The sequence below is a fragment of the Hakea prostrata genome, chromosome 11 (assembly GCF_041222555.1).
Source record: "Hakea prostrata isolate BN-2017 chromosome 11, UWA_Hpros_2, whole genome shotgun sequence".
NCBI classification, from domain to species: domain Eukaryota; kingdom Viridiplantae; phylum Streptophyta; class Magnoliopsida; order Proteales; family Proteaceae; genus Hakea; species Hakea prostrata.
In genome coordinates, this window is record NC_142610.1 from 11,779,634 (window position 1) to 11,803,135 (window position 23,502).

Below are 23,502 nucleotides of genomic sequence, written 5' to 3' on the forward strand. Positions count from 1 at the left end.
AAAATTCTAGGAACAAGCATTAATGCCTAAAATACAAGTTGTAGCAGTTATAATCCAACCTTTCCCACTTACGTTCTGCAATTCTTCTTTTAGTAGAATCGCAAACGAATGCCCTCGTGGAGGATCAAGAAAACGAGGCATTTGTCAAATAAGGATTTAGAAACAGGGTTTTGGGGATCGGGTAATGGAGGAGGGTCTGATTTTGAAAATTAATAAACTTTAACCCCTTAACATGTAAAAATTTAAATTTAAATTTAAATTAAAAAAAAATAAGGGCAAATTCATCATAGAAGTGATAATTTGTCTGTAAATTGACTTTTTCTATAGTACAGGAGAGGCAAGTGCAAAGTCTTAGTTTTTTTTTTTTTTCTCCACCATCTCTCCACTCTCCTCTTCACGTGCTACTATTTTTATTTTATTTTATTTTCTTCTCCACACATTCTCTCTCTCTTTATTTCTAATGAATTTTGCTATTTCTTTATTTCTTTTTCTTTTCTATTATTATACCAGATATCAGTCTTGGAAGTAGTTCTTGGTATGTTTCAGGTAAATTAAATCAAAACCCTTTATTTGTTTTTAAAACCCAAAGGTTTGAATCATCAATAATGCTTTGATGCATGATGACTATATCTATGTTGGCTTTAAGACATGAGAACTGGAGATTAGTGGCTATCATTGGGATCAACTGATAAGCTGATTGGTTACTGGCCCCATAATCTCTTCAATTTATTGAATAACCATGCATGCAACAAAGATAGCTTGGGGAGGGGGAGGCGAAGTGCATGGTGATCCACCACATCCAGAAATGGGTAGTGGCCACTTTCCTGCTGAAGGTCTTGGAAAGTCGTGTTATGTGTCTCATGTTAAGATTATAGATAGATCTAGAATAGTCAGGAATGCCGATCTATTCAGAGAATGCTCAGACTTGGGGAATAAACCCAGCTGCTATCTGATACAACCATTCAATGGGTCACCAGTACCTTATTTCTTGTTTTGGGGGACCTGGAGGTAATTGCTAAGGGTACTCCAATGAGATAGAAATCAACTTTGTCATGGATAATATATTAAAAATTGATTGTGTTATGTTACACCTCGTAGCATGCAAGGTGCAAAATATCGCTACAGTTCGCCGGTTAGTTCGCTACCTGGCTAACCGGCCGAAGTAGCAAAATCTCGCCAAGCGCCTAAAAATCGCCAGATTTCGACCCCCATTTCGGGGGTATTGTTGGTCATTTTGAGCCCAAATTGGTGCCTACCCTAATTTGATGCCAATATTTGATAAATTTGAATTATTTCTTATAAATTCTTCCATTTAAATTTTCTTGCTTAACTATATTTAATATATTACCTTCTGAGGCCTAAATCATTCGGACATAATTGGAATGATTACCCATTCACCTTGAAGATTCTGTTACAAAATCCTTCATAATTTAAATTATTTCATGTATATAGTCTTACCTAACCACATTTGGCATGTTGACTTTTGCGGCTTAAATCACTAGAATATAATTGGTAAGGTTGCTCATTAATCTTGAAGATTTTGCTATAAAATGTCTTCCTAATTTGAATTCTTTCCAAAAATTATTCTATGTAGATTATCCTCCTAATTACATTTAGCACATTACCTTTTAAGTCTTGAATCATTGGGACAGAATTGAAAACCCATTACACTAATAAGACCTATAAATGGATCTCCAAGGCATGAACTGGATACAGAAGAAGCTTATGTCTACTCTTTCTTTTCAATAAACTTCATCAAGATGCAATAGAACCAATTGCTTCACTCTGCAGCATAGTTCAAGGTAAGACCAGTCTAAAGTTTGGATCACCTAACACGAATTTCTTTGATATATATATTCATACCTGAGGATTCCCATGATACAATCATGCTTTTGAAGTAAAGAAAAATAAAAGAAGTAGAAGATATAGAAAGATATATATACCAATAACAACAAACAAGAAAGGGTGGGGGAATCAAGGGGGATAGCTGAGATAAAGATGAAAAATCTTTTTCTTTTTCTTTTTTTTTTTTTTTTTTTTTTTTTTGTTCTAATTTTAGTTTTCTGTTTGAATCAAAGTTGAAGGTGGTAAGAACCATGGGTGCTAGCATTGGTTTTATTAAATTAGCTCTGTGGGTGGCGATCTTCTATTACATTTGCGATGGATTAGCAGGAGGAAGCAGCATAAAGACTGATCAGCAAGATTTGCAGATGAAAGCCTCAAGGAAGTCTGTTGAGAAGCCAGTAATTAAGAGCCTCAAGGTGAAACTAACAGGTTTTTCATCAATTAATTTCATTTTCTTGGCTACAATATTTATTGGTTACATAAGTTTATGGTTTTTAGACTGCCAATGGAGATGTTTTTGAGTGTGTTGATATCTATAAACAACCTGCATTTCTTCATCCTCGACTAAAGAATCATTCAATCCAGGTTTGTTTATCTAACTCTGGAATTAGTAAGGCAAAAATTTAGAAGTTGTTTCATTTAAAATTGTGTTTATCAAGAGTTCTAACATTTTCTTCCCCAAAATCTGTTTAACTAGATGAGACCTAGCCCCTCTCTTCTGAATGGGTTGATGAGAAATGAGACTCCTTCTTCTTTTAAGATTTCAAATATAGGGCTTAAGGGTGGAGGTTGTCCACCTGGAACAGTTCCCATTCGCAAGGTTCAAACAAACGGCACATTAACGGCGGGGTCTCACAAAAAATTTGGGAAAAAAAATGATGATGACTTTCCACACCATGACTTTCCACACCATGTAAGTCTATTTTGTTTGTAATAATCTTTTAGTTTGTATTATTTTGAGAATTTAGTTGGCTTCAAATAATATAACATGTTTTTAGAATGCATAATTGGGGACTGAGATGAAATTTGCAATTTCACTTAGAACATGTTTTAAGAACTTGGCTAGATCTAAGAATGATATTCTCCAGAATCATGTCAAAACTGTTTGTTTAAAATTTGCAATTTTTCTAATTAATTTTTCATTCATGTTCTCAATTTTCGTCTTTTAATTTTGATTTCAATATTTTTAGTGTATTTTTCCAATCTTTGTTTCAAAAAATGTGGTTTTCAAATTAATTTCCAATTTCATTTTTTAATCCAATGCTCCGATTTCAACATTTTTTTTTGCTTTTAATTAATTTTTCTAATTATTTTTCCAATTTTAGATTTTTAGGTACTTCTTTAAAAAAAAATTCAATTCATTTTCCAATTTCGGTTTATATAATAATTCACCAACTGTTAATATTTTTTAATTTACCCAATTTCATTATGTTTAATATATTTTAAATTAATTTTCTATTAAATTATCTTTTAATTTCAACATTATTTAAAATTTTATTTTCTAATTATTTGTTTAAATAGAATCATGATTTCCATAAATCATGTATAAGAAAATAATCACGTTGATATTATAAAGAATCCGATTTTTATAAACCAAACAGATGACCTGGGAACTAATCAATTTTATTTTTTTTCAGTATGCAGTAGTGGGTACGAATGACCCTGGAGAAGTTTATTATGGAACTTCGGTAATCATGAATATATGGAAACCAAGAGTTACAATAGACGTTCAATTCACACTTTCTCAAATTTGGGTAACGGCAGGACCTGATGGTGAAAAAAACTTTGTGGAAGTTGGATGGCATGTAATTCTTCAGACTTTTTTTTCTTTTTTTAAAATTTGATGACAATTATGAAATAATTTGAGCTTAAACCACTAAATTAACTTTAACAAAATTAGAACAATTTGGTTTTATTTTTTATTTTTCAGGTCTATCCATATCTCAATGGTGATCATCAAACCAGATTGTTTGTACTCTGGACCGTAAGCTTTCCCTCACTTATCATTTATTGTTTTTATTAGTTTCTAAGGGATACTTAACTTATCATCTCTTCCCTCTCCATGTGTGTCTTTGTATGTGAACAATGATCAGGCAGACCAATATCGACACTACTGCTACAATTTTCAGTGTGGAGGTTATGTACAAGTAAGTCGAACTATATGTCCGGGTATGCCATTCGATCAAATATCTGAATATGGTGGAGAACAGTTTGTGAATCACGTCTCTATTGTAAGGGTAAGCAAAAGTTTACCATTGATTTTGTTGATTTTAAATTCATCTCATTATATCTTCACAATAGGTTATACATTGAGGTCAAGGATTGAAACAACTTCTCAACAAACATTGTTAAGGGAAAAATTGCTCCGTCCCAAACTCTGCTTGTACTAAAGTTTGCCTTCAAGACTGGGTTCACCCATGTACAGTTTAAAACTCGTTTCACTATTGTTCAATAGGGTTTAATTAAATCAACAGATGATAGTTAGAAATCAAATCTTGACTTAGCTATGAATCATGCGAATCAAAATAAGACTCAGTATTTTTACATGACTAACTACTTTGAAGGTTAGAAGTCTTTTGTATGAGAATGTAGCCCACTCCAACACTCTCATAGAATGCTGGTATAGGCCATGCTCTTCGACAAAGTTCTTTATTAATTATCTTTTTTGTAGATTCATATATAACTGACCATTTCATTTTGGTAACCCATAAACATGATTTTCAAACTCTTTCTTTTCTTTATTTTTTTTCTCTCCTTTACATTTAAATGTAGAAATCTGATATTTGTTTCATTGTTATATAATGCAACTCATTAATGATGAATTCCATTGGAATGGCCTATATTTTGTCTAAAATACAGGACTTAATGTCTGGTAATTGGTTACTGTTATGGGGAGAAGACATGGACTTGATTGGTTACTTTCCCAAGGAACTCTTCAATCACTTACATGAAAAAGCTGATGGTGTAGAGTGGGGTGGAGAGACTTACGGTCCAAGGCCATATGCTGAAATGGGTAGCGCCCATTTCCCAGAAGAAGGTTTTGGAAAAGCATGTTTTATCTCCAAGATTCGTGTTTTAGAAGAAAGCAGGTCTTTCAAAGATGTTGATCCAAGTAAAACACGCAGTATGAATGATCTGCCAAATTGCTATAGATCAGTTATAGAACACACCGAACCGGGAGGAACTGAATTCTGGTTTGGGGGCCCTGGTGGTCATTGTATTTAGTATTTTTCTTTGAATAAAAAGATCAGACTTTATTAATAATTAGAGAACATATAGACACTCAATGGAATCATTTCACTCATCCATGTAACAATGATTGCCCCAAATACACCTAACTTCACTAGTTCCTCTATCATAGATAAAATAGAAAACAGTCCATAATCTAACTAATTAAGCCTAATCTCTAGAAAACAGTCCATAATCTAAATTTCGCAAGAAAATCCGCAATAGGATTCGCTTCACAAAAGCAATGCAAGGTTCTCCATTCGACCAAGGTATTTTATTCTCCCTAAATGTCATCATCACCATCAAAGAATCCATCTCAATCCAAATATTTCCCACCTCTAATTGATGAGAAACGGTCATGCCTTTCATAAGCCCAATAAACTTAGCTTCAATGCTTGTTTTCAAGCCTAAATACCAGCAAAAAGAGGATCTAACTCTGGCATGAAAATCATGAATTAGACTGCCCACTCCTGCCTGGCTAGGGTTTCCTAGGGCTGATCCATCAATATTAAGTTTAAACCATCCCTCTGACAGTCTCCTCCAGACCAACTCTTTGGAAGCCAAACTAACTTTCACCTGGGCTTGAATTCCAAGTAGATTCTGCACCTGAAAATCAACCCTATTCAGCACTGCATTCACCCTATAACAACTCACTTGCATCAAATTTTTGCAGTTGCGCTCCATCCACATAAGAGTACGGGATGAGCACAAACCCTCACATCCACACTCCTACAAGATCCATAAGGTGGGATTTCCTTTTCCACCGTTCCCATAGTTCTGTGAATGACTGTTTAAGATACCATGTGACAGCAAAAAGACGATTGAACTGCACCAAAACTCATCCAAAAAGTCACATTGCAAAAATACATACATTGAAATTTACAAGGAAGTGCCACTTAGAACACATCTTGAAACTAAAGGAAGACCATATCGTTGTAGTAAATCATCTGTTGGTAATCTCCCCAACATCATCCTCCACCCAAATGTGTTTTGCCTTGGCTGCAATTACATACCCCAATGGTTCTATACCGGTCCACATTTCCATGTTTCCCCCGAACACAATTCCAGGACGCTTTCATAAAAAACCACCCATCTAATTCTAACTTCTAGTGGCACTGATCCAATAGGTTCGAGTCACTCAACACAACGGACTGAGCTACCTCTAAAATAAACCCTAGCGTGGAGGACCATCTTTACGGAAAGACCCAGTCCCCATCTCATGACCATATTGACCATAAGTGATACAATGATTATGCAAGAGTTTTTTTAATTGGAGGAAATTTCAGTCATTTAGTCTAGGGTAATATGGTGACATTAATAATATTTTTTGGGATTTTAAAATAAATATTAAAAATATTATTTAAGATTTTATATGAATTTATTAAGTGTGGATAAAAAGATAAAATCATATTTACAGTTAAAAAAAACTGACAATGTGAAGTGTGGAGGGTGGCTTTGTATGATTTGATTTTAGGAAAGGTGTGGAGTATTTCCAATAGAAATTGAAGAAGCTCATGTAAAAAAATTTTGGATTTTAAATAAATTTATTAAATGAGGGTAAAGTCGTAAATCAAAGCTAAAACCGACACAAACATGACAATGTTAAATGTGAAAGAGAGTACACTGAGTTTCTAATGAAAACCAAAGAAGCTCATGTAAAAAAATCTAATTTTATAGTTGGCATTCTCTCTTTCGGTAAGTTTAACCCTATCTTTCTTTCTTTCTGTAATTATCAATGGCACCTCCTTTTTTTCCTCTTTTGCTTTGCACACATTAATTTTTTATTTTTTTCCTTTTGGGTAAACCTTTGCATGCATTAATGAATGCATTGAATGGAGTAAATATGGCAGTTTTCTTTATTTTTGTAAATATTGATGGATCTTTTATACCTATCTCCCATTTTTCTGTTGCAGCAAATGTTTACACAACAAGAGATCAAAGCAATTCTAAACATCCATCTCAATCGATTACCAGGGGAGGATACTATATGCTGGGGAGGTACATCCAATGGCCTATTCACTGTCAAGAGCGCATATCATCTGCTTTGCAATAGGAGAGATTCACAAACCAGGCTGGCTCCTTCTTCGTCTCGCTGTCACAAATGGGAAGAAGTGGATCCGGGGACCTGGAAGCTGATCTGGAACTCTTAGTGTTATCCAAATATAAAATCATTCCTATGGAAGGCGTTGAATCAGGCTCTTGCTACAGGAGACAATTTATTGATTAGGCAAATTCGAGCAGATTCGGGTTGCAGAAGATGTGATAAAGATATTGAATCTATAGATCACATACTATTTGATTGTGAGCATGTTAGGGCAATCTGGTTTGGAATGGGACTCACCGAAATCATTGAAGCTCATGCACAAAAATCTCTGATGGTGCTGCTAAACAGTTGGAAAGGCGTATGCATCCCTGAGAAGAAGATGAAGAAAGAAACGATTAGTCTCATATTGTTTACCTGCTGGAGTATCTGGTTAGCAAGGAACGATCTAAGTTTCAGTAACATTATATGGAACCCTGAGCAGATCGTGAACAAAGCATGGATGGCATACAAAGAATTTTGGAGTCACTCGAATGAGATCTCTCAACCTCTATTGTCTGTCGTTAGGGCTTGGGAACCTTCGGATATGGACTTCTGTAAAATCAATGTGGATTTCTCATACTCATCAGCAGATAACCGGGCAGGAGTGGGATTCATCGCAAGAAATTCTCTCGGCGAGTGTCAAGGAGTAGTTTCGATGCCGTGCGACTGCTTCAGCATCTTCCTGGGCGAAGCTTCAGCTCTTAGAGAAGCTCTGATTTGGGCTCAAGAGAAAGGGCTTTTGAACATCATTTTTGAAAGCGATTCGGAGAAGCTGATCCATATCGTGGAAGACCCATTTCTCCCCTGTGATTTGGATTCTCTACGTGTAGTGGATGATATTCGCATTATCCTCAGGCCGGAACCAACTTGGTCGGTTCGTTTTATCTCTAGATGGGCTAATTGTTTAGCCGACTGTCTAGCTAGGAAGGCCCTATCCTTGACAAGTAGGATGGTTTGGCCTATTTCCTCTCCTTGGCTTCTGGAAGCTTGTATTCAGGATGTCTTGGGCTCTTGTCCTTCAGTTAATTAAATCTTCGTTTACCCAAAAAAAAAAAAAAAACTAATATGCTAGAGAACTAGGAACTATATATAAATTACTAAGGTATGACTTAGGGATGGTAAGAAGCTTAGTTCAAAGTAAGGCCTCTTTTATCTTATCATGTGTATCTCCTCACTCTTTTGTCTTATCATTTTTTTTTTTTCAATTCGTGCTTCTTTTTTCATCCCAGTCCAAGGAGGAAAGAAACATGGCTTCCATTATTTGGTTGAGGGAATTACTTCTTTGGATGGTGATCCTTCATTCCCTTGGGCCTGTTTGGTTACTTGAATTTGGAGATTTCAAATCTATGGAGTCATGGTTCATAAAATTAACTGTTTGGTTAGCCTAAATCTTTGGAATAAATTTTATAGATTCATCATGAAAAATTGTTTATGGAATCATGGTTCAATGTTTAACCTCATACCCGTAAATCTACCTATTCACGTTTATAGTGTAAAAAGATAAATCTCTAGATTTCATGAATCCAAGGATTCATACAACCAAACGGATATAAATCTCCCATTTATGAATCCAGATATTTCAAATCTCTGGATTCATGTAACCAAATAGGCCCTTTGCAAAGGAGAGGACGCCTGCCAACTAAGAGCATCAAGGTGAAGTCTTTCTTTGTGGAAAAACCACTTTTCATGAAACCACATTTGTGTGCATATCCATATGCATATATTAATATCTAGCATAATTCTTTATGATTTTTTCAGAAAGCAAATGGAGATATTTTTGACTATGTCAATACAAACAACCTGCATTCAGGGGCAGAACCAGAATTCAACATTGGGGAGCCAAAGAATGATGTCTAGATAATCTTCTTGTTGGAAAAGCAGTAATGCTTTTTCGCCACTCATATTATGTGAGCCCTTGTAAGACCCATCGGGAGTCCTACCTATGAATTATTTTATTATATTAAGGAATAGATCTACATATATTTTGTGGGACCCACACATATTTTTTTTAAAAATAGGTAAACTATTGATAATGATATATTTTGGACAAAATATAGGTAAATTAAAGCATAAAAAAAAAAAAAAAAAAAAAAAGATTACACATAACTTCAACACTAAAAAGTTAGATGCAAAACAAAATTTTCTTTGATGGAAGATGCTAACCAATTCTTTTTTAGGTAAGATATGCAAACCAATGGTAGTTAATTAACTTATTAACTATAGACATTTTATTCACAATATAAAATCAAATAAAAAAAATTGCAGAAGAAATAAATAAACAAAGAATATAAAATAAAATAAAAAGAATAACAAAAAAAATGAAGAAAAAAAAAAAAAACGATAAATAAATTAAGAAAGAGAAAAAGTACCTAATTGTGGAAAATATTTTTTTTCCAAATTTTCCTTAACCCATGCTTATAAAAAAGGATAAATACGGATTGATGAGTTAGTTTCTAATTATGAATGACATTTTAAATACCTAATAAGATTTTTTTTCAAAAATTTCTTTTAACCCACATTTATAGAAAGAGAAAAAAATAAATAGAAAGAAAAAGATGAGAGAGAAGAGAAGGGAAAATAAATTGGGATTGAAGAGTTAGTTTTTAATTAGAAATAATATTTATATTCATTATTTTACTTTTAAAATTTGTTCTCAATATTGAGAGCCCTTGAATAGTGATATTTCACATGTGGAAAGGGAAAAAAACTGGAAAAATTAAGGAAAGTAATATAAAAACTGAAAAAAAATTAAGGAAATTATATAATTTTTTTAAAAATCCGTGGGGGCATGGCCCCCCGGTCCCACTCTTGCATTTGATCATCCTCTGCTGCTAAAGAATCATAGGATCCAGGTCAGATTTTGTTTCTCATTGAAAAAATAATAATAATAAATAAATAAATTTAAAAAAAAAATTGCAACCGGAGAGTTTATATTAGTGGGATATAACTAATATAGGTGCCGCCGAATTTGTACAAACTTGAGACCTCCCCATGGGAGTCTAGGCTTTTAACCGCTCAAGTAATGGAAATCGGGTATCCTAAATGAATTCATATCCTCTTAGTCCAAGGGTCTCGTCTACCCGACCTGCCCGGTTAGATGGGCAACCTATAGACGAAGAGAATGGCAACCGTTGGATGCAAATGAAATCAATCTGTCTATAATGGTTGAACAAAATCAATTTGTTTTCTAAGATTAGGACCCCACCCCATCCAACGGTCGCGAGAGGTTTGGACGAAGAGAATTTGAATTCATCCTAAATTCATTCCCTCTATTCGAGTGTCAGCTCTGGATAGAGGGAATGGGAATATAATTATAATGACTTTGATCGTGGACCCTTTGCCATGATCGTGGACCCTTTGCCATAGCTTACAGTCCACCGATCGTGGGAAATGATATTAAAGAGAAAAAGAAAATAAAAGTGCAGAAAGTAAATAACAAAGCAATAAACAAAACAATAAAAGCAAAGGGAAAACCTTAACCAAAGAGAGGCAAGACTGTAGGCACCTTTGATCAAGGACCCAGGGAGAAGAAAGAACAATAAGTAAGTGTTGAAAAATAAATCCATAAATTAAGAATATGGAGAGGTAGATAGAACCAAGAATGGAAGGGGGACAGAAGATTATTGAAGAATGCTACTTACTTGCATCTTTGAATCTCCAAAAAACCTTGAATAAACAATTTGAATCTCAACCAACCCTAACAACCAGATCTAGAATCTAGATCTGCAATTGCTAGACCTAGAGAGAAAGCGAATCCTCAAACTTGAAACTTGAAACTTGAACTTGAACTTGAAATTTCATTGATAAAAATAAAAGAAATACACTTGCATAAAATAATTTACACAACTTCAATATTCCTAAACATTCAATCTAAAAAACTAGAATTCACAAAGTAACCAAAGAACTAGAAAAAACTTAGAACAAGCTAAAGAGAATAGAAAGAGCAAGAGTAGAATAAACTAAAAAGAAAATAATGTGTCCATCACTAGACCTAATAGGGGAGGTAATATTTATAGAAGAGGGAGAATAATTTACAAACAAGGAAATAAAATAATAATAATAATAACCCTGATTCTTACCAAAAGTATTGCGGTTGCCTCAACAAGTTTACTTTCAGTCATGGAAAGCAAAGGCATACAAGGTCCAAATACTAACCAATTCATCCAAATGGACTAAAAATGAGTGGAAACAGCGACTGCAACTATAAAATAGTGTAGAACTTGTGACTCCAAAGAGCAGAAGAAGTGGCTTTTTGAGTGGAAACCCCATATCCATCGTAGCTTGATTCTGCTGCTGCTGGTTGTAGCTACAAAACCTAACGAGTCTATTGAATTGACTGATAGAACTGAATTATGGAGGAGTCATGAAGAAGAACCAGTCTACAACTATTAACTCTGTTGTTCAAATATCACTCTTAGAAACTCAAAGATTGGCCAGGTTTTTAGACTCTTTACATCTTTGATGGTCATGGCTAGGAAGTTCTACCGTTTTTAAAATTCTAGGAACAAGCATTAATGCCTAAAATACAAGTTGTAGCAGTTATAATCCAACCTTTCCCACTGACGTTCTGCAATTCTTCTTTTAGTAGAGTCACAAACGAATGCCCTCGTGGAGGATCAAGAAAACAAGGCATTTGGCAAATAAGGATTTAGAACCAGGGTTTTGGGGATCGGGTAATGGAGGAGGGTCTGATTTTGAAAATTAATAAACATTAACCCCTTAACATGTAAAAATTTAAATTTAAATTTAAATTAAAAAAAAATAAAGGCAAATTCATCATAGAAGTGATAATTTGTCCTTAAATTGACTTTTTTTTATAGTACAGGAGAAGCATATGCAAATTCATGATTTTTTTTTTATTTTATTTAATTTCTCCACATATTCTCTCTCTCTCTTTATTTCTAATGAATTTTGCTATTTCTTTATTTCTTTTTCTTTTCTATTATTATACCAGATATCAGTCTTGGAAGTAGTTCTTGGTATGTTTCAGGTAAATTAAATCAAAACCCTTTATTTGTTTTTAAAACCCAAAGGTTTGAATCATCAATAATGCTTTGATGCATGATGACTATATCTATGTTGGCTTTAAGACATGAGAACTGGAGATTAGTGGCTATCATTGGGATCAACTGATAAGCTGATTGGTTACTGGCCCCATAATCTCTTCAATTTATTGAATAACCATGCATGCAACAAAGATAGCTTGGGGAGGGGGAGGCGAAGTGCATGGTGATCCACCACATCCAGAAATGGGTAGTGGCCACTTTCCTGCTGAAGATCTTGGAAAGTCGTGTTATGTGTCTCATGTTAAGATTATAAATAGATCTAGAATAGTCAGGAATGCCGATCTATTCAGAGAATGCTCAGACTTGGGGAATAAACCCAGCTGCTATCTGATACAACCATTCAATGGGTCACCAGTACCTTATTTCTTGTTTTGGGGGACCTGGAGGTAATTGCTAAGGGTACTCCAATGAGATAGAAATCAACTTTGTCATGGATAATGTATTAAAAATTGATTGTGTTATGTTACACCTCGTAGCATGCAAGGTGCAAAATATCGCTACAGTTCGCCGGTTAGTTCGCTACCTAGCTAACCGGCCGAAGTAGCAAAATCTCGCCAAGCGCCTAAAAATCGCCAGATTTCGACCCCCATTTCGGGGGTATTGTTGGTCATTTTGAGCCCAAATTGGTGCCTTTCCTAATTTGATGCCAATATTTGATAAATTTGAATTATTTCTTATAAATTCTTCCATTTAAATTCTCTTGCTTAACTACATTTAATATATTACTTTCTGAGGCCTAAATCATTCGGACATAATTGGAATGATTATCCATTCACCTTGAAGATTCTGTTACAAAATCCTTCATAATTTAAATTATTTCATGTATATAGTCTTCCCTAACCACATTTGGCATGTTGACTTTTGCGGCTTAAATCACTAGAATATAATTGGTAAGGTTGCTCATTAATCTTGAAGATTTTGCTATAAAATGTCTTCCTAATTTGAATTCTTTTCAAAAATTATTCTATATAGATTATCCTCCTAATTACATATAGCACATTACCTTTTAAATCTTGAATCATTGAGACAGAATTGAAAACCCATCACACTAATAAGACCTATAAATGGATCTCCAAGACATGAACTGGATACAGAAGAAGCTTATGTCTACTCTTTCTTTTCAATAAACTTCATCAAGATGCAATAGAACCAATTGCTTCACTCTGCAGCATAGTTCAAGGTAAGACCAGTCTAAAGTTTGGATCACCTAACACGAATTTCTTTGATATATATATTCATACCTGAGGATTCCCATGATACAATCATGCTTTTGAAGTAAAGAAAAATAAAAGAAGTAGAAGATATAGAAAGATATATATACCAATAACAACAAACAAGAAAGGGTGGGGGAATCAAGGGGGATAGCTGAGATAAAGATGAAAAATCTTTTTCTTTTTCTTTTTTTTTTTTTTTTTTTTTTTTTTTTTTTTTGTTCTAATTTTAGTTCTGATTGAATCAAAGTTGAAGGTGGTAAGAACCATGGGTGCTAGCATTGGTTTTATTAAATTAGCTCTGTGGGTGGCGATCTTCTATTACATTTGCGATGGATTAGCAGGAGGAAGCAGCATAATGACTGATCAGCAAGATTTGCAGATGAAAGCTTCCAGGAAGTCTGTTCAGAAGCCAGTAATTAAAAGCATCAAGGTGAAACTAACAGGTTTTTCATCAATTAATTTCATTTTCTTGGCTACAATATTTGTTGGTTACATAAGTTTATGGTTTTTAGACTGCCAATGGAGATGTTGTTGAGTGTGTTGATATCTACAAACAACCTGCATTTCTTCATCCTCGACTAAAGAATCATACAATCCAGGTTTGTTATTCTAACTCTGGAATTAGTCAGGCAAAATTTTACAACTTGTTTCATTTAAAATTGTGTTTATCAAGAGTTCTAACATTTTCTTCCCCAAAATCTGTTTAACTAGATGAGACCTAGCCCCTCTTCTCTGAATGGGTTGATGAAAAATGAGATTCCTTCTTCTATTGAGATTCCAAATATAGGGCTTAAGGATGGAGGTTGTCCACCTGGAACAGTTCCCATTCACAAGGTTCAAACAAATGGCACATTAACGGCGGGGTCTCACAAAAATTTTGGGGAAAAAGTTAATGACGGCTTTCCACACTATGTAAGTCTATTTTGTTTGTAATAATCTTTTAGTTTGTATTATTTTGAGAATTTAGTTGGCTTCAAATAATTTAACATGTTTTTAGAATGCATAATTGTATTATTTTGAGAATTTGCAATTTCACTTAGAACTTGGCTAGATCTAAGAATGATATTCTCCAGAATCATGTCAAAACTGTTTGTTTAAATTTGTCATGTGATTCTTCTTGATTACCTTTTGACAACATTAATCTTGTGAAGTGGTTATTCAGAGGAAAACTATGATAGGATTTGAAAAAGATTACATAGAAGAAGCAGACTTATTAATATTTTTTCCAAATTAGATTTTATGTTTATTTTTCCAATTAATTTTTCATCCATGTTCTCAATTTTTCGTCTTTTAATTTCAATTTCAATATTTTAAGTGTATTTTTCTTTATTGGTTTCAAAAAATGTGGTTTCAAATTAATTTCCAATGTCATTTTTTAATCCAATGCTCCAATTTTAACATTTTTTTTTTTTTAATTAATTATTTTTCCAATTTTAGATTTTTAAGGTACTTCATTAAAAAAATTCAATTCATTTTCCAATTTCGGTTTATATAATAATTCACCAACTGTTAATATTTTTGTAATTTATTTCCCAATTTCATTATGTTTATTATATTTTAAATTAATTATTTTATTAAATTATCTTTTAATTTCAACATTATTTAAAATTTTATTTTCTAATTATTTGTTTAAATAGAACAAAGAATCATGATTTCCATAAAATCATGTATAAGAAAATAATCACGTTGATATTATAAAGAATCAGATTTTTATAAACCAAACAGATGACATGGGAACTAATCATTTTTTCTTTTTCTTTTTCAGTATGCAACATCGGGTATGAAAAAAGACTCTGGAGAAGTCTATTTTGGAACTTCGTTTATCATGAATATATGGAAACCAAGAGTTATTCCAACAGACGATCGATTCTCACTTTCTCAAATTTGGATACTAGCAGGACCTGATGGTGAAAAAAACTTTTTGGAATTTGGATGGCATGTAATTCTTCAACTTTTTTTTCTTTTTTCAAAATTTGATGACAATTTTGATATAATTTTGAGCTTAAACCACTAAACTAACTTTAACAAAATTAGAACAATTTGGTTTTTTCAATTTTTCAGGTCTATCCACGATTCAATGGTGATCATGAAACCAGAATGTTTGTACTCTGGAGCGTAAGTTTTCCCTCACTTATCATTTATTCTTTTTATTAGCTTCTAAGGGATACTTAACTTATCATCTCTTCACTCTCCATGTTTGTCTTTGTATATGAACAATGATCAGGCAGACCAATATCGACACTACTGCTACAATTTTCAGTGTGAAGGTTTTGTACAAATAAGTCGAACTATATATCCTGGTGTGTCATTTGGCAATCTAGTATCTGTATACAACGGAGTACAGTTTGGGAGTCTCGTCTCTATTATAAGAGTAAGCAAAAGTTTACCATTGATTTTGTTGATTTTAAATTCATCCTATTATATCTTCACAATACCTTATACATTATACATTGAGGTCAAGTATTGAAACAGCTTCTCAACATACATTGATTGTTAGGGTAAAATTTCTCTGTCCTAGACTCTACTTGTACTAAAGCTAGCCTTCAAGATTGGGTTCACCCATGTATAGTTTAAAACTCGTTTCACCATTGCTCAATAGGGTTTAATTAAATCAACAGATGATAGTTAGAAATCAAATCTTGACTTAGCTATGAATCATGCGAATCTAAATTAAGACTCGGTATTTTTACATGATTAACTACTTTGAAGGTTAAAGTGTTTTGTATGAGAATGTAGCCCACTCCAACACTCTCATAGAATGTTATTTTATGTTGAGAGGAGAAATATAGACTCATGCAAATGCTGGTATAGGCCATGCTCTTTGACAAAGTTTTTTATTAATTATCTTTTCTGAAGATACATATATGACTAACCATGTTATTTTGGTAACCCATAAACATGATTTTCAAACTCTATATTTCTTTTTTTTCTTTTTTTCTCAATTACATTTAAATGTAGAAATCTGATATTTGTTTCATTTGTTATATAATGTAACTCATTAATGATGAATTCCATTGGAATGGCTTATATTTTGTCTAAAATACAGGACGCAGTGTCTGGTAATTGGTTACTGTTATGGGGAGAAAACATGGAGTTGATTGGTTACTTTCCCAAAGAAATCTTCAATCACTTACAAGAAAAAGCTGATATAATAGAGTGGGGTGGAGAGACTTACGGTCCAAGACCATATTCTGAAATGGGTAGCGGCCATTTCCCAGAAGAAGGTTTTAGAAAAGCATGTTTTATCTCCAAGGTTCGTGTTTTAGATCAAAGCGGGTCTTTCAAAGATGTTGATCCAAGTAAAACTCGCAGTATTAATAATCTACCAAATTGCTATAGGTCAATTATAAAACAAAGCCAACCAGGAGGAACTGAAATATGGTTTGGTGGCCCTGGTGGTCAATGTACTTAGCATTTTTCTTTGAATAAAAGGATCCAACTCTATTAATAATTAGTGAACATATAAACACTCAATGGAACCATTTCACTCATCCCTGTAACAAACTCACAATGATGAGAAATGGTCATGCCCTTCATAAGCCCAATAAACTTAGCCTCAATGCTTGTTTTCACGCGTAAATACCAGCAAAAAGATGATTGAACTGCCACCAAAACTCATCCAAAAAGTCACATTGCAAAATTACATGCATTGAAATTTACAACGAAGTGCCAGATAGAACACATCTTGAAAGTAAAGGAAGATCACATCCTTGTAGTAAATCATTGGTTGGTAATCTCTCCAACATCATCCTCCACCCAGATGTGTTTTGCCTTGGCTGCAATTCTATGTTCTCCTTGAACACAATTCTAGGACGCTTTCATAAAAAACTGCCCATCTAATTCTAACTTCTAGTGGCATTGATCCAACAGGTTCGAGTCACTCAACACAACAGACTGGGCTACCTCTAAAATAAACCCTAGCATGGAAGACCATCTTTATGGAAAGACCCATTCTCCATCTCATGACCATATTGACCATAAGTGATACAATGATCATGCAAGAGTTTTTTTAATTGGAGGAAATTTCAGTCATTTAGTCTAGGGTAATATGGTGACATTAGTAATACTTTTTAGGATTTTAAATAAATATTAAAAATATTATTTAAGATTTTGAATTTATTAAGTGTGGATAAAAAGATAAAATCATATTTATAGTTAAAGAAAACTGACGGTGTGAAGTGTGGAGGGGGGCTTTGTATGATTTTGATTTTAAGAAATTTGTGGAGTATTTCCAAGAGAAATTGAAGAAGCTCATGTAAAAATTCTTTAGGATTTTAAATTAATTTATTAAATGAGGGAAAAGTCGTAAATCAAAGTTAAAACCAATACAAACATGGCGGTGTTAAATGTGAAAGAGGGGTGCTTTGTAAGGTTTCAATTTTGGGAGAGTACACTGAGTTTCTAATGAAAACCAAAGAAGCTCATGTAAAAATTCTAATTTTATAGTTGGCATTCTCTCTTTGGTAAGCTTTAACCCGTCTTTCTTTCTTCCTGTAATTATCAATGGCACCTCCTTTTTTCCTCTTTTTCTTTGCATACATTATTTTTTTATTTTTTTTCCTTGTGGGTAAACCTTTGCATGCATTGAATGGAGTAAATATGCAGTTTTCTTTATTTTTGTAAATATTGATGGATCTTTTATACCTATCTCCCATTTTTGGCTACTTCGAAACTAATATGCTAGGAACTATGAACTATATATAAATCACTAAGGTATGACTTAGGGATATTGAGAAGCTTAGTTCAAAGTAAGACCTCTCTGTCTCATTTTGTCTGTGTATCTCTTTACTCTTTTATCTTATCCATTATTTTAATTTCTACCTTTAAAAATTGTTCTCAATATTGACAGCGGCTAAATAGTGATATTTCACATGTGAGAAAAGAAAAAATAGAAAAATTAAGGGAATTATATAATTGTTTTTAAAATCCGCAGAGGCATGGCCCCCGGTCCCACTCCTGCATTTGATCATCCTCTGCTGCTGAAGAATCATAGGATCCTGGTCAGATTTTGTTCCTCATTAAAAAAAAAAAAATAAATAAAAAATTGCAGCCGGCAAGTTTATATTAGTGGGATATCACAAATATAGGTGACGCCCGATAGGTACAAACCTGAGACCTCCCCATGGGAGTCTGGGCTTTTAACCGCTCAACTAATGGAAATCGGGTATCCTGAATGAATTCAGATCCTCTTAATCCAACCCTCTCTCGTCTTCTGGCCTGCCCGGTCGGATGGACAACCTGTAGATGAAGAGAATGGCAACCGTTGGATGCAAATGAAATCAGTCTGTCTATAATGGTTGAACAAAATCAATTCGTATTCTAAGCATAGGATCCCACCCCATCCAACGGTCGCGAGAGGTTTGGACGGAGAGAATCTGAATTCATCCCGAACTGTATATTCATTATGAGTTCTAACATTTTTCCTCCCTCCGATATTTATCGTTTGAAAGGGATTAAGAAGACTGAGACATCTACATATAACGTTCCAAATATAGGGCTAAATGATGGAGGTTGCCAACTTGGAACAGTTCCTATACCCAGGACTCAAATTAAAGAAATATTGATGGCAGGACGTAAGCTCCCAATGTTTGGAATAAAGTATAACCAAACCATTTTAACTGTAAGCATTTCAAACCTTAGCTATTTCTCAATTTGATGGGTCGACATAGAATTGTATTTGCAAGAAATAGTTTAGAATTCAGTTATTCATAATTCTAAAAATGGGAAATCTGTTTGTGAACAAGATAGTTTCAACATAATTCATGACATTTTTAGACTTTTGGAGCTAATCCATGTTGATTTTTTAGCATGCAGTGGTGCAAACACGAGAACATGGAACCTTCTATGGAACTACAGCATACATGAATGTATGGAATCCAAGAGTTCAAGGAAATACCTCATTCAGCACTTCTCATATAACATAACTTCCCATCTGTTCATTCTGTGTTTGGACAAGAACAGGTAGATGGTTACAGACACACTTTGCTACAATTTTGAACGTCCAGGTTACGTACAAGTGAGCCAAAGTGTGGTTCCTGGTTCAGGCTTCATCACTGTCTGTTTAAACTGGAACCCAGAAGACAATATATCTGGTATAGTTAAACTATGTGGGAAATCTAATATAACTTGAATTTTTTTTTTTTTTTCCAATTTCATTTGGTTTTAAACATTAATTATAATTTCAATAATGGTGTACGCAAATTTCAAATTTCAGGACATGAGAACTGGTAATTGGTTGGTAATCTATGGACAGGTTTCTGCGATTATTGGTTACCGGCCTAAGGAGCTCTTCGGTCGCCTAAGAGACGGTGCTGCAGTAGTAGACTGGGGAGGGGATACTTTTGGTAGAGCAGTTCATCCAATGGGTAGTGGTCATTTCCCAGAAGAAGGTTATGGAAAAGCATGTTTTATCGCCAGGATAACCATTATGGATCAAGGTCCAGTTGGGAGAGAACTGGTTCCAAATGAAACCATTGTTCAGAATGATAAACCTGAATACTACAAAGCAACTGTTGGGCGAGATGATGAACTAGGAACCCATGTATTTTTTGGGGTCCTTTTGGGGTCCTGGGAGGTACTCCCATTGAACAAAACCATAATAAATTTGGGGATGTTTCATCTTAATGCTTTTATTATCTGATGGGGCATCAAATCCTTTGCCTTATGATCCCTAAAACAGTGGTTCACTTCGTCTAGTTATGAATATATGAAGCCATAATCTAAACTGGTTATCCCTGCATACATGACAGTGGATTGGAAAGGAAGTCAGAAAATGATATGTTTGATTAGTTTCTGAAAATTAGTAAAACAGTAAAGGGAAAAATGTATTTTTCTTCTGCATCAGTTTTTCCCGATACCTGAAAGGTTATTACTGTCGGATCCTTGAGCACATTCTACAGCTCCAAGTGGTCATCTTTCTACTGCATCACTCCCATGAATAGAACTAACATTCCAAGAAATTGACAACAACAGAGAAGCATTTGACTTGAAGCTCTGACAACCTTTATATCTGCAATATATGATGAGTATCTACCAAATATGGGCACCATAGAAAAAGTACAGGATTCATCTGTTTGAGCAGGTTCGGAGCACAAGTTCCTAGAAACTCCTCACTGTTCCAGTGGTTCAGCATAATATAGTATAAACAATGACCCCTTCAACTTAAGAATCCTTGATTGAGTCTGGAGCTTTAATTTTACCTGTGCAGATCTAAATGTAGAGTGGAAAAGTAATTCAATGCCTATTCCATCTCTGAAGTTGCCAGTTCTAGCACTCCTCTTAGTTTAAGTCAAGAAGTACCATCGGTGTTTCTTTACAATGGAAGGGCTTGAACTTCGAATGGTTACCATACTGCAAAACCCAGATTTAAGTTTTCTTGTATTGGAACAACTAAAAAGCCTTGGAAATGCTAAAAGGCTGCACCATATAAGAATCTCCAGCCAGTACCGACTGCTAGGCTAGCAACGAAGACCTTCATGGCTTAGGAAGCCAAGTCCAATAATATCAGCATTTTTAATTTGGTGTTTAGTCATCTTCCGATAATCCACCAATTCTGGTTTCAGGTACATAACCACATAGTTTCATTTCAATAAGAAGCTTATTGAGCATTGCATAAATTGAGTGTGTGTGTGGATGGGATTTATCACCAGCCACAAACTCATTTATTCTGCAGTCAATCTCAATGGCACTGAATCCAGGCTTCTTCTTTATCCCAAGAGCTTTCATAGTATTCCTAACCTTGCCTACACCATTCCACCTTCCAACTGCAGCATATACATTTGAAAGGAGAACATAATTGGAATCAGTATCAGGTTCCAATTCAACAAGATAATTAGTCAACCTCTCAGCTAAATTGACATTGCCATGAGTTCTACAAGCTGCCAGCAATGATCCCAAGACAATTTCATTTGGCTTCATGGGCATGCTTTCGATTATGTGCAATGCATCTTCCAATCGCCCAGCCCTACTGAGAAGATCCACTATGCAACCATAGTGCTCAATCCTCGGGATGATTCTGTGAGTCTTCTTCATGGTATCATACAACTGGAGTCCTTCGTTGACTAAGCCAGCATGGCTACAGGCCGTAAGTGCCCCAGTGAAACTCACTCCATCTGGTTTGAACCCCTGTCTCTGCATCATTTCAAAGTGTTGAAGAACATCCTCCGAGTGACCATTGACAGCCAACCCTATAATGATTGAATTCCAAGAGACCAAGGTTCGCGTGGACATTTTCTCAAATTCTTGATGGGCAAATTCAATACAACCACATCGAGAGTACATATCGATTAACGAGTTATTTAACCGGATATTCTCACCGAAGTCCTTTTTTTAGAATATAGCGGTGTACCCATAGTCCAATACCAATTGTTCCCAAATTGGCACAAGCAGAGAGGACACACAGGATAGTCACATAATCAGGCTCTATCCCAGCAAGCTGCATTTCCCGAAATTGTTCCAAGGCTTCCTCAAATAAACCCTTCCTGACAAACCCACCAATCAACGCAGTCCACGAAATCTTATCCTTCTGCGGCATTTGATTGAACAAATTGATTGCATCTTCAACCATCCCATTCCTCATGTATCCATCAATCATTGTGTTCCATGACACTGAATTCCTTACAAACATTTCATCATACATCTGGCGAGCAAGATCCACACGAGCACCTTTTGAGTACATATCAACGATAGCAGTACCCAACACAACATCACTCCTATCCAAACCCAGTTTTCTTACATACCCATGGATTGAAGAACCGAAAAACAGAGTTTCGGAGGATGAATCAGCACAAGCAGAAAGAAGAGTCACGAAAGTGACACGATTAGGCTCAACATTATCAATCCTCATACGAGAGAACTCCATGACAGCTTCAGCAAGCTTCCCATTTCTACATCGCCGGCCAATGGAGGAAGTCCATGCCACGGTTGGGTCAAGAGGAGTTTGATCACTTTGTCTGAAAAAGAGCTTCTTCTTATGGATTGATGGGTTGCCATCAGGGTTAGGGAAGTGGGTTTGGGTTGGAACAGGGAGGGTAACCGGAGAGAGTGGCTTTGAAGGTTGGGACAGTTGAGTAGCGTTTGAAGAACAACCGGGAAAGTTCATGTTACAAATTCAAATAACCGTTAGAGAACCGAAGCGTGAACTCAATCTACAAATTCACAGCCGTGGCAATCATATCTAGGGTTTGGGTCCTCTACTCCTCTCAGGAGAATATCTCATAAGAGTGGCCAGTGAGGTTTGAGCGTGTGCCTCGTGGAACATTCCAATCCAAGGGCCAAAATCATATTTTCTTTTTTCTTTTTCAATTTAAATGAAATCATAAGATCCGATTAGAACCAAGGTTTAGAATATCACCAAAGTTGACGGTTTCACAATGCAGGGTTGTTTGAGTGGTAAAGATCCATACTTCTCAGTGGAGAGGTCATGGGTCGGCGAATTTTGCCAATAATTTGCTAGAAAGTTTTCAAAAATTTTACCTCCAACGGAAATAAATAGGTGAACCATCCTTCTACATTCTCACCTCACCTGCAACTCAATCCCTTCTTTGCCAAGATAATGTTCTACCACCCAACAACAATTAATTGAGGCATGTCTTTAGATGTGGAGCTTGAATCAAAGAAAAAGATGAAGAATCGACTTCAAAACCTAGAGAAGAATATGAGTTGCAACCATGCATGTGATCTAGTGTAGCAAAGAATAGTTTTAGGGCTTTAAATCAGGATGTGGATTGTGGTTCCAAGCTTCCAGCGAGGCTTTCCGTCTCCTTCTTTGTCGATAGGTATCTTTTGCCGCTGTTGTTGCTTCTCTTTTAGTCTTTCTCCATATTTTTGTTGCTATTATTATTGTCCCCAACCTTCACCAAGGAGACGACGATGTAGAAGGATAAGGATACTTGGTCTTCGTCTCATCTTTGCAATTGTTTCCATTGTCTCATCTCTACAATTATGAGAAGCCCTTAGACTTAGAGACCGGAGGGACAAAAAAGAAGGAGAAAACTTCTATTACTCAAGAAGAACATCTTTATAATATTCTTTATATCTCTCTTACATGTAGTGGCTTATCCATTTA

At 34.9% G+C, this 23,502-nt stretch overlaps 2 protein-coding genes across 2 annotated transcripts; one reads left to right on the forward strand and one right to left on the reverse strand.

Annotated features, from left to right (window-relative positions):
• The first annotated feature begins 2,096 nt into the window (after nucleotides 1-2,096).
• Nucleotides 2,097-5,070, forward strand: LOC149000133 (protein neprosin-like). Its single transcript, XM_089139129.1, has 6 exons — nucleotides 2,097-2,261; nucleotides 2,344-2,430; nucleotides 3,483-3,533; nucleotides 3,776-3,829; nucleotides 3,939-3,992; nucleotides 4,705-5,070. The coding sequence occupies exons 1-6, from the start codon at nucleotides 2,097-2,099 to the stop codon at nucleotides 5,068-5,070; spliced, it is 777 nt and encodes a 258-aa protein (XP_088995255.1).
• A 15,106-nt stretch (nucleotides 5,071-20,176) lies between these two features.
• Nucleotides 20,177-22,692, reverse strand: LOC149000134 (pentatricopeptide repeat-containing protein At1g05750, chloroplastic-like). Its single transcript, XM_089140189.1, is given in 2 exon segments — nucleotides 20,177-21,764; nucleotides 21,766-22,692. Coding segments are annotated over 2 exon segments (1,575 nt in total). The 5' UTR covers nucleotides 22,537-22,692; the 3' UTR covers nucleotides 20,177-20,960.
• Between the last annotated feature and the right edge of the window lie 810 nt (nucleotides 22,693-23,502).

What these genes read in the sequence shown, in the direction of transcription:
- LOC149000133 (XM_089139129.1), top strand. Translation starts at nt 2,097, where the DNA reads ATGGGTGCTAGCATTGGTTTTATTAAATTAGCTCTGTGGGTGGCGATC. An exon ending in CAGTAATTAAGAGCCTCAAG is followed by an intron (nt 2,262 to 2,343) that starts GTGAAACTAACA and finishes TATGGTTTTTAG; the next exon opens with ACTGCCAATGGAGATGTTTT. An exon ending in AGTGTGGAGGTTATGTACAA is followed by an intron (nt 3,993 to 4,704) that starts GTAAGTCGAACT and finishes TCTAAAATACAG; the next exon opens with GACTTAATGTCTGGTAATTG.